General features: G+C 38.3%; 1 protein-coding gene across 1 annotated transcript in view; it reads right to left on the bottom strand.

The window, feature by feature from the left end:
• Window positions 1-16262, bottom strand: part of LOC127643214 (rho GTPase-activating protein 20-like) — a 61338-nt gene that overhangs the window by 39248 nt on the left and 5828 nt on the right. Inside the window, exons 2-10 of the mRNA XM_052125849.1 lie at window positions 15400-15461; window positions 12321-12458; window positions 12041-12187; window positions 8160-8201; window positions 7876-7966; window positions 7624-7701; window positions 7059-7125; window positions 3426-3593; window positions 2186-2355 (exon numbers count right to left, since the gene is read on the bottom strand). Coding sequence (XP_051981809.1) covers window positions 2186-2355; window positions 3426-3593; window positions 7059-7125; window positions 7624-7701; window positions 7876-7966; window positions 8160-8201; window positions 12041-12187; window positions 12321-12458; window positions 15400-15461 — 963 coding nt within the window. The remainder of the gene's footprint in view (window positions 1-2185; window positions 2356-3425; window positions 3594-7058; window positions 7126-7623; window positions 7702-7875; window positions 7967-8159; window positions 8202-12040; window positions 12188-12320; window positions 12459-15399; window positions 15462-16262) is intronic.

Raw genomic sequence — 16262 nt, 5'->3', positions numbered from 1 at the left:
CTGCAAGTGCTCGGGGGCGTAGATAGCTTTGGGCTTTCGGGGCTATATATCTTCAAAAATTATTTTCTTTACCACAGAACCCAATTTTATGCCCTCTTTCGCTCACTGAGCAACAGCCACCTCTCTCCCTTGTATTAAAGTGAGAAGGGAGTTATCTTGACGACAGTACACCATAGCAGAGACACACAACAAGCAGCAATATGGATGTATACCGGCATCTTTCACTAAAACACACTGTAGAGAATGAAGCAAAGTGAAACTATCTACAAGGGTCTGACATCCAGTTTAACAGTTTAGTTGAGACAGGAAAACAAGGTTTGTGAAAGGATAAGTTAAAGTTGCGCTAGAGTGCCCTTAGACTAATATAATTAGTTTTTCCCTTGTAAAATTTAGCATTTTTAAGCAGCATGTTAACAGCTTTTCATAATAAAAAAGGGAGGTTTGTAAAATTTTGTGAAATTAATTCTGAGATGGCATCATCTATGGCATGACATGGAAAGACAACAAACACTTAAATTATTAACAGGCCTATAAAGTTAGCATCATTTTCAGCTGTTTATAATGACAACATACACTTCCAAACACTTCCACTACTTATCAGTCAGTCCATTTAAAGGGAAAGTTCACCGAAAATAAAAAGTCTCTCATCATTTATGCACATTCATGCCATCTCAGATGTGTGACTTTCTTTCTTCTGCTGAACAAAAACAAAGATTTTTAGAAGAATATCAGGCCCACATAATACAAGTGAATGGGTACCAAAATGTTGCAAAAAGCACAAAAAGACAGCATAAAAGTAATCCATAGGACTCCAGTGGCTAAATCTACATCTTCAGAAGCCATATGATAGGTCAATATTTAAATCCTTTTTTACTATAAACTGTCCTCCCTGTCCAGTAGGTGGCAATATGCACAAAGAAGTTAATTGGAGATTGATAGTAAAAAAGAACTTAAAAATTGATCTTTTCTCAACCACACCAATCATATCACTACTGAAGATATGGATTTCACCACTTGAGTCTTATAGATTACTTTTATTCTGTATTTATTTGCTTTTGGAGCTGCACATGTTTGGTACCTATTCATTTGAAATGTGAGGACAAACAGCTTGAATATTCTTCTAAAAATCTTTGTGTTTTAGATAAGAAAGAAACTCATACACATCCTGGATGGCATGAGGGTGAGTATATGATGAGAGAAATTAAATTTTGGTGTGAACTGTTCCTTTAACAATTGTGGCGGAATGACTGCCCCTCCCTCTGTTCATCGCCGCCCTGCTTCTAAGAGCCATACTTCAGCCAGGCTCATGACGGGAATGGGCAGAAGAGCAAAGAGGTGTATAGTTAGTAAGCCTCAGGCGACTGGCTAGAGGCCAGGCAGCCAGCCCCTCCAACCTGCTGCGGGCCTGGAAAGACAGGACACTAACAATGGCGCCACCCCGCGCACCACAAATCCAGGAGGGGAGCGCGTGCGGCCGTCTGACCCCGCTCATGACTGGGCAAATCTATAGACATTTCCATGCCCTTCACGGAGCCCTGTCTCACCACCAGGATGCCAGATTCCCCCTTTATTTTGAACATCATTCCCCCTGGACACTTTATTTTCTCCTTCTATGGAGATTTCACGTTTATTATTATTTTTAATAAACGTCTCCACGCTGTGTCTGTCTCTTGCTCACCCTGCTATACTATAGCAAGCAGTATTCTGCTCCTTACTTTAAGGATAATATTAAAAAAATGCTTCATAATCATTCAAACACACATTTTCAAATTTCCTCTCTGGAGATACCTATACAGTACCTTTCCTTAGCCAAAAGGCCTCTTATGCCCCATACAATATCTAGATGTAAAAAATACAGTTTTAAAGTAAGTATTAATTATTAAAACTCAAATACCGGACTGCTCATTCAGCATCAAAACCAACAGTTGATCTCCTGTTAATATTCATGCCAAAGGGCATTCGACTGAACTCAACTGAAATCTTTTCTTATTTTGGTAGAAATGGTATTGGTGATGGTATTACCATGGTACCATATAAAAAATGTATAATATTGTGTTAATAATAATTATTTTTTTGTTTGTGCCAACTGTTCGGCCCACCCTAAGAGACCTATGGCCCACCTTAGATCTTAGAGAGGGAGCCAGGCCTGAAATGAGCCAGAGCCAGTTATCCTTGGCATCCTTACCATTATTGGTTTGGGCAGGTTTCCATCATGACAAATGGATGAGAGAGACTGGCCAAATAATTTGTGAGAGGCAGTGTGTGAGTCAGTATGGCTTTTTGACTGGATAGGGTGTCCCCTCCTCAGAGCCCAATCAATCAGAGACCTCTTTCTTTTGTGTTTCAGTACAGCACCTGACAATGAAGCACAACAAACCAATTACAATTTGGCAAATAAATTACTGGGAGGAGTTTAAAACTCAAGCTGATTCCAGTCTGCCATTTTTCAGAGCAATAACTGTGCATTTTCCACTTTTCAACCCTGTAGAAATTAAAAATGTTTGGTAAATTGACAGAAAGACACTCTCAAGCATTTTCTTATTGAACAGAATTTGGTCCTACAAAAGATATGAATACTGTTAAAAGAGTATTTCCACTGTAGTAGCAGCAGCATCCATGGGCATCCATAGCTATGTACACAGTATATGTGTGTACATACTGTATGTATATCTACTGTTTGTCTATAAAAGGGATATTTTACCCAAATATGAAACTAAGAGAGCATAGAGACAGAGAAAGTCATATGGCTTTGGAACAACACGAGGGACTCAAAATGTTTTAAGTAAATTACTTATTATTCTTGGGTAAACTATCCCATTCATTTTCTCTCTGAATCTGCTCAGCTTGTAATATAAACATATTATTTAAAATGCTCCAGGACATGACCATCCATTCTGCTTTATACCACTGGGATCTGCTTTTTATGGGAACAGGACACAGACCACCATGGTAAATAATCACACATATCAGACATACCATATGTGTGAAGATTGTAAAGTTGTGTGAAGATTGAACTTGACTGCTCAGTCTGGGTCATCAAGCAGGCAATTAGCAAAGATGAAAGTGAGCCTAATTATCATACACAGACAAACCAGAGAGAAGCTTGGTACCAAGAGAAGAACCCTAATATCAATAGAAATGATAAATGGCTAAATTCTAAGAACAACAAAAAGTCCAGTTATAATTAAAACAAATCAATCTCCACTAAAGACTAATCACTAGCTCATTTAAATGGAACTTGAATTCTACTCACATAATCAACAAAGCTCTTTAAAGGGCTCGAGGGCTTTCTTACACAACATAATGTGTTAGCCACATCAACTGCTCATCAAAGTCAGGATTGACGTGTGTGTGGGTGTGGAGCATGTGCAAGTGTACAAACATGCATCATGTCCGTGTGTTGTGTCATGGACAGGTGCACTCACCCCTGGGAAGGTGTATTCTGGTTTTTAGGGTGAAGTGAGGGGTCTTAGGTGTGGCCTCTGTCTGCTGGGAAGCACTAAATGCTTCATGCAGGTGCACACTGGGCATGTGCAGATGGTCTTGCTGACTTCTCAGGGAGTGATGCAGAATGAAGAATGGAAGCTCATGGCCTAGAAAAGACAAAAATGGAGACCGCAAAATTGGTGTTTTAGGTTGCAGGACACGTCATTCTAAAAACATTGTGCAGGGGCAAAAAAACAACTTATCATAATACTTTACTTTCAAAAGAGGGTGTGAGCAAAAAAAGGAATTAAAAACAATGTCCTTGGTTGAGCCTTTGCGAAGCCCTGCCACCTTAGTTACAGATGCCCCAGACCTCCCCATTGCAACAGAGCTGATTATTACGTCTCAAAACACACTCATTTTGGTGCTGTGAAATGTTTATTTACTATTGCTTTTACTATGACTTGGATCAATACATAAATTAATTAACGTTCAGTTATTAGCTTCAATTCACCTTGGAGCAAATGTAGGTGTCATTGCAGATGTTGTATGTTTATTTGAGAATGAAGGCTGACAGTTTAATCCATAACATGCTCTTCGCTAGACTTATTTAAAGAGGTTTTTTTTAAACATAGAAAAACACTGTGATTATCCTCTCTGAGTAACTCGTATCACTATTACAAATGACCCGAAAAAATGGAAAGTTTTTTGATTATTTTGATCAAAACCAGCTTTAAAGTACTCAAAACGCTTTACTTCCATCAGCTGTCATAGGAAAAAAGCAAACGCCTGTCAGTGGAATGATGGCAGGGCAACAGTTGCTAAGGCAGGATTGGTCAAAAGGGCTTTTAAGGCAATGCTTAGCGAATGGGCAGTTGGCCTTGAGTACAAGTTACTGGTAGATTTACTGTTGTCTCTCTGTCACTGGTTCAGGTTTGTGTGTTATATTCTAACTCAGCAGCCTATGGCTTGTGTGCCAGAATCGGCATGCAGAGGGGTAATCACTGGCATGCCAGCAATGGTGAGAGAGGAGTAGACTATTTTATTTATTTGAAATGGCACACCTGCATTCCAATCTACATCTTGATACTCATGATCACGCAGCATTTTTTCATGAGCTGAATGGGAGAATAAACGAAAAGATAAAATGTGACGAGACTGCAGTATACCCAACAGACTCGTGCAGCACGTGCAAGCCATTCGCGCATGACGAGCAGGCAGCACTTCACTTTCGATTAATCGCACGAGTAAATGTGCCCGCTTTGCTTCGGTCAGGCTGCGCGGATGGCAGCCTACATTCCGTGTTTCATATGTTTCTTTTTGCTTTCAGAACAACACGTCATGTAATAAGGAAAACACTAGTATTAATCCACAATATATTAACAATATAAAAGAGGAAACCAAGACCCACATCCTGGGATTAAAAAATCAGACTCTATTCAAAATATACCGTAAATTAAACCTGGAAATAAAGTTTTAAGATTTTGCAGGTGTGACTCACCGAAAAGGGCTAAATAGTTGAACGGCTTGTGATGCGCGAATGGTTTGCAGGAGCAGCGCTAGTCTTATCACACTTTAATACCATTTAGTCTCCCATTCAGCTGATCAAAACACGCTGCATGATCATGAGGAAGGATGTTGATCGGAATGCAGATCAGGTGCGAAAAATTTCATATAAATAAAATAGCCTGCTCCTCTCTCGTTGTTGCTTGCATGCTAGTGATTACATGATTACAATGGCATAATAAAAAATATTTACAATTTCACACAATTTTGTGATCAGTAATCAAATAAGCAAATTTGTGACATTAAATGGTGTTAACTCATTTTGTACAAAAGGAAAGGTTTTCTTTCGTTAAAGCACTTAAACAATATGCTCTATGAAAATTCACATGCAGGATCATGATTATATCATAATCATCGGGCTTTGCACAAATTCTTCACTTAAACTATTATGCTGATAATTTCATTTGTAATGATAAATAAATTATTAAATGAGAAAAATGCTAAATATAAATATTTTCACAAGTGGACTCAAACTTCAGAAAATCACATAAAGTACATGTGCATGGTCGGCACAGCCATTGACCAGAAAAAAAAAATGTCACTCCATGTCAAAAAGGTTGGATTAATTTAGATTGTGAAGATGTGTATTGTATGTTTTCGCATTAGGATGTACTTATCCAGAGGTTTCTCCATTTCTCCAATCTATAGATAGGCAGACACGGAAGGGTTTTAAATTGGAGTTTTGGATTCTGTTATCTGAAATGAAACCGATCATATCCTGTAGTCTCATAGAATAATCCTTACATGCAGTGGCGGATTTAGGCATGGGCGACATTTTGAGTCGCCCAGGGCGGCATCTTGCGGGGAGCCAGCACGAGGCGGTGGCAGAAAGCAAGCTTGTTTGATTCAGATGGTTTATTAAAGCTATAATCCAGAGCTATGATTATTTTTCTGATTTTCTTCTTCATCTTAAGGCCTCTGGTAAAAGACATTTGTAAAATGTTGGGGTGCACTGATCGATCGGCCACCATTCTAAATCAGCTGATATTTGTCTTAAATCTGTGACTGCCAATCAGCCAATCATGCCTAGACTCATAGCTGATCTCTTTTCAATTGAATCATGCATGAAATCACACATCCACTGCTGATGAGTACTTTCTCAGCCCTCGAAGCGACATGGCGGCCACCGGAAGGTGAATTGTTGGCAATACTAAGCATTCACAAATTTAAACTTTCAGACATGCTGTTATTCAGATACATTTGGCGGTTTGTTTTAAAAATGTGAATGCAACGTTCATTAATTAATTCATTCATTCCTCAGTCACTCATTCCAGTGCTATTCTGAGAGAACCCCAATTTAAATCAGATATTTATGTTTATCGCATTACCAGTAATAACAGCAATACCAGTTTAAAGTTCAATAATGGCATCTTCTAATCCTCCGCCACCCAGATTATGGCGAGTCACTACGCCACCATGAGCGCATTGGGAAAACGCCACAGATGTTAACCAAATCATAGATAGTGATTTCTCATAGAAGAAGATTTGGAGCTTGTAATTAATATATCATTTTATTTTGAATGCAACTCTGCTGTGTGTGATGCTCTCATGGTGTTTACTGGTTGCTAGTATGTCACAATGATCTTTGATAGCGACAACAGAACTTTTTAATTCAAATAAATGTTAGCCTTTCACAATGCATGTAAATTGAATGGCATTTTACAGTGTGAGGGCATTAACATTGAACTGCAACATATAACTTGCATAAGTGTAGCAAAAGGCACTTTAAAATTTAAAAAATTGTTGATCTGATTAGTATGGTTGAACACAGTGTAAAAATAACTTGAGTGAATCTGCCTTAGATTTCCCAATCAGTGCACCATCCGTAAATTGCACATGCTCCCTTATGTTTTACACCAGTGTTAATTATTAAAGAAGCATAAAGTTGATTTTGGACTTAATAAGCTCCTGAGCAGAGTGATTTGTCCTGTAAGATAACATTGTTTTCCAACCCAGCCTTCAATCTAAAATGAGCTTGACTCCTAATCTAACATTTGTTCACAGTTGTGTTTGACAGCATGTTAAGTATATATTCATATGTTTTGTGTGTGCATGCATGCGGTCACCAAAAAGGGGGATAGTTTCCTCTTCTTTTTCATAGTTCACGTACAACTGGTAGTCCGAGACTTCACCCTGCACACAGGAAGTGGTCATTATGTTTTGTAAAGAGACAGGAAAGAGGAAGTGGCTGCTATCAAACACAGGAAATGCCAGTGGATAAACTTGGCACTATGTAGATTTACTGATGTTTACATCATTATACAACAACAGAATGATGCACACAACATTATAGAAGCACATCCCTTGATAAATGATGAAAGTCAGATGTAATGAACAAGCAGTCAGATCCACTAAGACAGTGGCCACAAATTGACCAAATATTTTAAAATTAGTTATTTTAAATGAATCTACGTAACTTAATAAAAATGCCAAAACCACAAAAAAAATCAAGATGTAGGCTGACAACTTATAAACTGACAGTTCCTGAAATTTCTGGAATCACAAAATTAATTGTGATTCATTATTTAATTATGTTTACACCCCTAGTTACTGGGCGGAGGGGGGCCTTCAAATATGTTCTTGGGCATGGGGGCAGCAATAGAACAAACTGGGTTATTAAGAATCACTTACCAGCAGTTTGCACTGTTGCATGATGTACTGAACCACATTGTCCGCAGTGGTGCTCACATCCACTGCCACAGCAACGGTCTTAACATGCAGTCATATGTAAACAAACAACAACAATAATCATCATCTCACAATAAATACCATAATACTAGAGTACGACAAATAGATTCCACTTATAAAAAGAGACACTGTTTTAATTCTCTGAGGACCAGGAGGGTGCTGGATCCAATTTAAAACAAAGAAATGTGTGTGTACCGTAGGGCAGTTGTCATTGGGATGGCAGATCAGCAGGACATAGAGAAGAATGGCGTTCGGCAAGATTCTTTGCCTGAGTCTGCAGGTGTGCCTGAAGAATTCAATGTTATTACAAACAAACCAAAACAAATGGGAAAGCAGGAAAAACACAAATGCAAAACCATGGAATATAAAAGAACACTGCCTCAACCTCACAGCATGAATTGAAGAAACACTTCTTATTTTTTGCTTTCTATTTGTTTACAGTGTTGATTATGCATTTCAAGGTTGTTTGCCACTCTTACCACTGTAGAGCATGTAACCATCTTTCCTTTGTTTCTGAGGAGCTTTAGTTTGTGGGAGAAAAACAGAGAGTACAATTTACAATTTAGTTTCAAAATTCTATTCAAGCATTTGTCATCATTCAAATGCTAATTAGATCTTTATATAAATGTGACACATAGTTTTAATGAAGGGTATGTATGATGGTTTGTATTGTTTTGGCCTGATTGTGGTGTTACAACAAAGCAAACTTTTTTGTAAAATTGTGTAATCTTAAACCTGGGACTCATTCTAATATTTAATTCAATCCTGCGTGATGCAGAAGTGTGCTTCAGTTAACTAATTCAGAGAACCAAATAATTAAATTTGGTCTTTTTGGTAAAAAATGTCAATGATTATGACAAACAACATCACCTCAGCCCATAGTTCCATACAATAAACAGAACACTCCCCTGCAGTGCACCACCTCGCCACTTGACGCTTTGCTGGTGAATGGGCCTCAGCATCCTGATTCCCTGCAGTACTTCGGCAGGGTTTGTGTATCCTTAAAAAGCAATTTAATGTATATTTATTTATAGATTTATATACCTATAAGCCATCAGATCAGCATGAGATCAGCGTTTACTGTCTGGGCCACGCCCACTCAGAGACAGCTCTCATGGAGACAGACTGTCCTCACTGTGAGGGCATGAGTCTCAAGACGCTTCGCGAATCATCCTCGTTTTGAGGGACGATTTAGCCTCTTTTGTGATACCCGAAGATTCACATGAGGAGCGAAGCTATGTGCGAGAAGAGCTCCGGAATTCTGAAAGAGCGGGTCAGCCTCGTTCAGCAGTTCTGACGCTTGGGATAATAATGATGATGTTATGTATCTTGCTGCATCAGGTGAGTGGTCAATGGATAATGATACTGCCCCTCCTCCCAACGAGGGCAAGGAATGTGCATGCGCCACTTACGTGGAGATGCTCCTTTTCCTTTAAGGGCGGTTGAAGAGTTTCACCTTGAGTGGTCTTCCCGCAGAATAACCTGAACATTCTCGCCTCGATGAATGGTTTCTGCTGTTTTCCCCATTCTTCCCTGAAGTTCAGAATCTTCTCTAATGTGGATCATGGGGAAGAAAACGGTTATGCTCAACTACCCCCTGTGGAGGAGACGTTAGCGGTACACCTCTGCCCAGCAAGTAACAGGCCACAGAAATCATGCAACATACATCCTTCCAAAACTTGTCTACAAAACGTCTGCACTGGCAGGACGATCTTACTCAGCAGAAGGACAAGCTGGATTAGCGCTCCATACAATTGCGTTGCTCCAGGTATTGCAAGCCAAGCTCCTCAAGCAAGGACGAGCACAGCTTCGATCCAGAGACATTCAAAGCGCTCCGCACCACTACAGACTTAGTGCTGCATGCCATGAAATTCAATTCACAGGCCATCGGCAAGTCCATGGGCAACCTGGCAGTTCTGGATTGGCATAAATGGCTGACCCTCAAAGAAATGAGTGATAAGGAAAAAGCCACTCTGTTGGATGCTCCAGTGTCTCCAGCCGGCCTCTTTCGTGGCTCTGTGAATAAATTTGCTGAGCGTTACATCACGAATCAGCAGCAGTCACATGCTATGAGACACTTTATGCCCAAACGGACTACATAACAGCCGGTTTGCCCACATTCTGTTTCTAGCTAGCACCTGACTCAAAGCCCCATACCTGCTGCCTCACTGGCACCTGAGTATTAGCAAGCACAGCAAAAGCGCTCCTGAAGGGCACAACCCATTGAAGCAAAAAGCAGAGCCCGCGGTTCTCTCCGGGTCTGCTCCAAAAATCTATAGGAGACAAAAAACACTGTTCCCCATCGCCCCACTACTATTTGTCGGGAAAGGAATATTGTTGTTCACAATAGTGTTCAAAATGTTGTTCCTGTGTCTTGCACTCAAATAAATGCAATCAAAAAATGCAATAAGTTCAAAAAAGAATACAGCATTCATTGAAAATGAACGAGATGCTCAACACATGATCAATAAAGAGCCCTTTTCCACTTCAGAGCACACACATTATGTGCAACCACTTCCCTATAGTGAGCGACGCATTATATCATATGGTAAACAAATTGCCCTCTGTGCCGTTACATGGACGCATGGCGTGCCCTAACGGGTATTTCAGAAAGGGTGCAAAAAAACGATTGAAAATGGTTATATGATCCAATTTACATGCCGGCCAACCCGTTTCAATGGCATTCTGTCTTCCACAGTTTAGTCCGAAGATGTTAAGTGTTCAGTGTTAAGAGCCCCTTTCAAGATCCTCATGAAAAGCGCGATAGAGATTGTACCAAATTGTCATGCCCAATAAGGGATTTACAGCCATTATTTTCTTGTCCCAAAGATAGACGGCGGGCTTCGGCCGATCCTGGATCTGAGACATTTAAAACGTGCACTCGCAAAGCAACCTGTAAAGGGATATAAGGGAAAGGAGGAGGCTAGAATCGGCTTAACAATATAAATAATACATTTAATGATGAACTTAAACAATCCACAAACACACATGACGGTCAGCTGACCGTAAACTATCTCTCTCTCGTCGCACCACCTTCCGCAGTCGGCCTTTATTCCTCTCGGAGGCTTAATTAGCCTGATAAGGGACCGGGTGTGTATAATCACGACTCGGCCCCTCCCTCCGCCCTCTCACATTCCTCCCTCGTTCTCTCAGGCTGGGGAGCCCCCGGCATGACGTACACCACCCCTTCCCTGGGGAGGGGCGTGCCTTCCGCCCCGTCTGCCGGCAGGCCATCCCCGTCTACCTGGATCAGGGAGGGGACAAGGGGAGGGAAACATAAATAATAAAAATAGGGGGTTGATATTCTAACTCTCTAATTGAGATTCATTTAAGCATCATATTCATTTTCATTCTTGTCAAAAAACTAAATATGGAATGCTTTGAATAAGGTCTATAGCATACGGAGTCCCTGAAGTGCCCTTTGGGATCAATAATAGCACCCACAATTACTATTGTAGGGGTGGTCGAAATTGTATTACATGTTCAGACAGAGCTGTTGAAACATTCCTTATTTCCTGTCATTTGTAGGTTAATGATGATTTCTGAAACAAATGGGATTTAAAAGGTCACAAAATCTGTGATTGAAAACCTAATTTAATCCTGGAAATAAACAGAAAGTTTTAGGATCAAAAAATAAAACAAAGAAACATTATGATGTAAACTGAATATTTAAAATTCTGCACTAATTCCTGGCCACTAATAAAAAAAAATATTAAAAAGCTCAATTGTGACATTGAACATGGTAATAGCATTCTCATTTTGTTTTTTATCCCGTGATATGCAACAAGTTTTGACCCACTTTTATCAACAAAATAATTTTTCTGATGAAGAGCTTAAGTTAACAATCCAATCAGGTTAATAAGGAGTCAAATCAGCACTGTTAAGAAGAGAGATCATGCATGCGTGTGTGTATGTATGTGTGTGTGTGTGTGTGTGTGTGTGTGTGTGTGTGTGTGCGTGCACATTTATGCTAAATAATAATGTGAACTTTATACTGTAGGTGAATTTAAAAGAATTTTGAGGGTTTAACATAGAACACGGTGTTTCATGATCAGGTCTGAGTCAGTTGCAGCTGTGTGGGTGGAATAAATTTGCCTCAGCATACTAGTTTGAAATGCCTAGGACTTAAACACATCATCCATGCCTTCCCCTTCACTACAGCATACTTAAAAATCTTATTTGAGGATTCAAGTTGTAGAATTCACATAAACATTCTGTAGAGGTCGCATAAACAGAATTGTTTATAATAAATAATTTTATTTCCCTCAATGGCAATATTGGTCAGGTTTGGTTTGCAAAGATTTCAAGTTGTTGGACTTCTGGATTACAACTACTTTTAGAGTATTTTTTGTGGAATTACCTGAAAGTGACAACATAATTGGTGGTCGGCCAGCCAATCACAAACGAGTTTTTGGATGTATGTTTTCTCTCTGTGATTAAATAAATACAGGATCCCAGCCATATGTCTGATAGGCAAACACAAACCTTCAGCTTTAGATACAGAGACCTAAAACACATACACACATACAATGCATATACATTAGTACACAAGCAGCTAAATATCAGAGACAGATGCCCTAAATTTTGGCCTGATCTGCATAATAATACACATACGCACACATGCTTAATTAGTAACATACTTGGTCTTGGCGATGATAAGTGAATCTGTGAAAAGTAACAGAAGTCTCTCTCTTGACTGCAAGCCAGTGGTAAGGTGAACATGGGCTTCCATCAACAGCACTGCATTTTTGGATACATGGCATGCCTCATACTCATCGCTGTAGAAGAGTCAACAGTTTAATTTCACCACAGATGAACAACATTTGCTTTCATACAGAAGCCAAACTACTGTTCCATGTTAATTCTGCCCCAAACACTATATTATATTATATTTTTAATTGTACAAAAAAATATGGTGTAAGGTAATAAGGTGAATTGGGGTAATCTGGGAATTCTACTTTTCAACAGATCTTAGGTGGTCCACTTTACAAAATGTCCTATTTTACCATAATTCACCCTAACATTATAATATTTTGAACATATTAAAAAAATATAGATTTTCAATGTCAAAATGTTTTTCATCATATCTTAGAATAAAAATTATATACTAGAATGTTTGCAAGGGATGCAAAATTAACTGTTCCCTGAATCTTACATATAAACACTGTGTGTGTATATATATATATATATATATATATATATATATATATATATATATATATATATATATATATATATATATATACAACTGTATATATTGCTTTTAGGTGAGCTTGGCTGATTCCAACACACTAACTGAAATTTAGTTTTGTTAATTAATTTTGTTTGAAGGTTGAAGTTCCTTTATGTAACCTGTGGACACCAATCGTCATGACATAAATATAACAAGACAATGGAACACCTGTTTCTCTGTGTATGTGTGTATGCTGCTGTTTAAATTTCAAGTGCGTAGGTTGACAAATTTGTACATTCTATCACAGGTGTTTGTGTATGTGTACAAACTTAGCTATAGTTTTGACAAAGAAAAAAATACTTAATTAAACATATATTGTATATAATTTAAATTCTTAATTCTGTTTGTTTGTTTCTCTTTTAGGGTTGAGTAAGAGTTTAGGTAAAGTAAATGTGGGTGCAGTGTCTGCGATGATTCCTTTTTTAAATGACAATTCAGTGAAATAGAATGAAAACTCATTCTACTGCCAGTTGAAAGGCTGACGTACAAATTATTATTTATAGCTATGAACAAAAATGCCATGTAATGTATGTATACATTTATTTCTGTATGGAATGTATGAATTTTCTAGCAGTCCATTTTCCATAGAACCACAATGACATGAATATTTAACTAATCTCAGACTTTTGGATTATTCCTTCTGGATTCATGCTAATATTTCCATTCTGTGTTTATAAGAAGCAGTTTTCTCATACTTTCTTCCATTCTCTCTCCACAGGGCCTAACATGACAAACATTTCCACCACTGTTGCATCCTGTCCTTTATAAATCTTATAATCCAACCTGGATCATCTAACCTTTGTCATGTGCATAGGGCAACTAATAGATATTCTCTCCGAATGACGTGCGAACTGTAGCTACAGCTACAGAACGCAGCTCAGCATCAGATTCAATAAGGTTTATGTTCCTACCTTGCATAATTCTTTTAAATTTCAGATTTGTTCCACAAATAGTAGTTTTTTATTTTCAATTGTATTTAGTGCTTATCTTGCCCTGATTACTTGCTTCTTACTTTCTTTCTCTCCCTCTCTCTCTTTCCTTTCTTGAAATCTAAATGACGCACATTGAGTGTGTGTGTGACTAAAGTTGCATTCCTGCCTATATAAGGCACAGTGTCTTGTAGCCAGTACCAAGGGAATTGTCAGTAATTGTGTGTGTGTGTGTGTGTGTGTGTGTGTGTGTGAACGTGTATTTATCACTTTGTGGGGACCAAATGTCCCCATAAGAATAGTAAAACCCGAAATTTTTGACCTTGTGGGGACATTTTGTCGGTCCCCATGAGGAAAACAGCTTATAAATCATACTAAATTATGTTTTTTGAAAATGTAAAAATGCAGAAAGTTTTCTGTGAGGGTTAGGTTTAGGGGATAAAATATAAAGTTTGTACAGTATAAAAACCATTATGTCTATGGAAAGTCCCCATAAAACATGGAAACACAACATGTGTGTGTGTGTGTGTGTGTGTGTGTGTGTGTGTGTGTGTGTGTGTGTGTGTGTGTGTGTGTGTGTGTGTGTGTGTGACAGAGAGAGACAAAAAGAAAAAAGAGAGAGAGAGAGACAAAGCTTTAGAGATCCTTTTGACAGCCATTTTGCCTAAAAAAAATGACAATCCTTTGACCAAACAAGAACATGGATAGATGACATGAAATACTTTAAAAAAAAGCTGGCATGCCCAGCGGTAAGACATGCTGTACTTGATCTAAATCTATTTTAAACAATATTTTGCTAATTCAATCACACATATACAGTAGCTTTTATTATCTCATATTAATTAAGAGACTACATGAAACATTTGTACTTTCAACACATTGCAGAACCATTGTAAATTAACACCATTTGTGTAGACAAAAAGGTGAATATATGGTGAAAATAATTGCAAAAATCCATGGACATGTATGCATCAACCAGCTACACATCACTAAGAGAATGTCCATTACTTTTTATCTGACTTTCAGAATAAAGAATAAGGTCAAAGATAAACATTCTTAGACTCTTTAGACTCCAAAACTCTTTGATTCTGCACTTTTAAACTTCTTTTTGAAAGAGCCCTAATCAAGTGCCCAGTGAGTGATTAAGTTTGACTCACACAAAGAGCAACACAGATTTCAGTACATGAAAGATGTCATTTAGATTTAAATCAGCTAGATCAAAACACACACACACACACATGCATGCATGCATAGATCAGACAGCCAGTGAGCAGCAGGCCATTTTGAGTCAAAAGGAACAAGCAAGATATGAGAAGCAATTAAATGAAGAAGGAGGAGAAACCAGTGGCACTGGCAACAAGTAATGATAGGAGAGTGAGAATGTTTGTTTGAGTGGGGAGAGTGAGAAATAAGAAGAGAAAAGAATACACATTTACATACATTTTTGCTGTTTTCATTCCAGATTCCAATTTAAAAGAATGCGCATTACCTTTTTAAAAAAGTAACTCGAGGTGTCAAATGTGTGTGTGTTTGTGTATATGTGTGTGCTGCATGTACCTTTGTCTGGTTTTGCTGAAAGCTTTAATAGGTTTTCTTCTTGGTACTATGGACTTCATCTTCTGTGAATTGAAAGCACATACATTTGCACACAATCATACAATAATACCACAACAAAAACATCAAACACAAACACACGTGCACTGGCACTGGCAACAAAAGAGCTAATCAATTGAGAGAAAACTTTGACAGAAAGTAATTAAAAAGTAATGTAGTAACTATAGCAACAGACTTATCCATCTGTGCAATGAGAAATAATTTGTACATATCCCTCAGATAATCTCCCATCCTCATATCACATCTGGTATGAACGCTTCACTGACCTTTTCATAATTTTCATAAAGGAGAGCTTGTAGGGCTTGTGTTTGGGGAGGTTTTTCCGAGAGGATTTGATAATTGAAAAAAGATTCTTAGCCAAAATTGCTAACTAAGAAAAGTACACTCAATATTATTCTATAAGCATGATAAAACATCCCTAAAGGAATATACAGGTCAGATAATGTACTTTTTTATATAATTTGGAACCAATATTAAAGGTGCCTACTAAGAATCCACATAAGATCCTCCATAGACATTTAAGGGGAAATGTCTATTATGATGAACCTTTCTTTCCTTTTATCTGTTTTTTCAGCTTTTTTGTGGTCATGTTTCGCATCATTAACCGCATGGTAACATACTTTCTACTGGATAAACTGCAACTCCTTTTTTGAAAGGGCTACTGCTTGGTTAAGCTTTACAGTCTGTATCAAAATACAAAGCAAACTCTCTGCTCTGTTCTGATCTCCAGCTCTATGCCCCTATCTGGTTCTGAACAGTAATGGGAAATATGGACATAATTGGCTGCAGGTTCAATAGTGTAAACG

The sequence above is a fragment of the Xyrauchen texanus genome, chromosome 4 (assembly GCF_025860055.1).
Source record: "Xyrauchen texanus isolate HMW12.3.18 chromosome 4, RBS_HiC_50CHRs, whole genome shotgun sequence".
Taxonomy (NCBI): Eukaryota; Metazoa; Chordata; class Actinopteri; order Cypriniformes; family Catostomidae; genus Xyrauchen; species Xyrauchen texanus.
The sequence above is the reverse complement of the archived record's forward strand: the minus strand, read 5'-3'. Positions and strand labels throughout refer to the sequence as shown.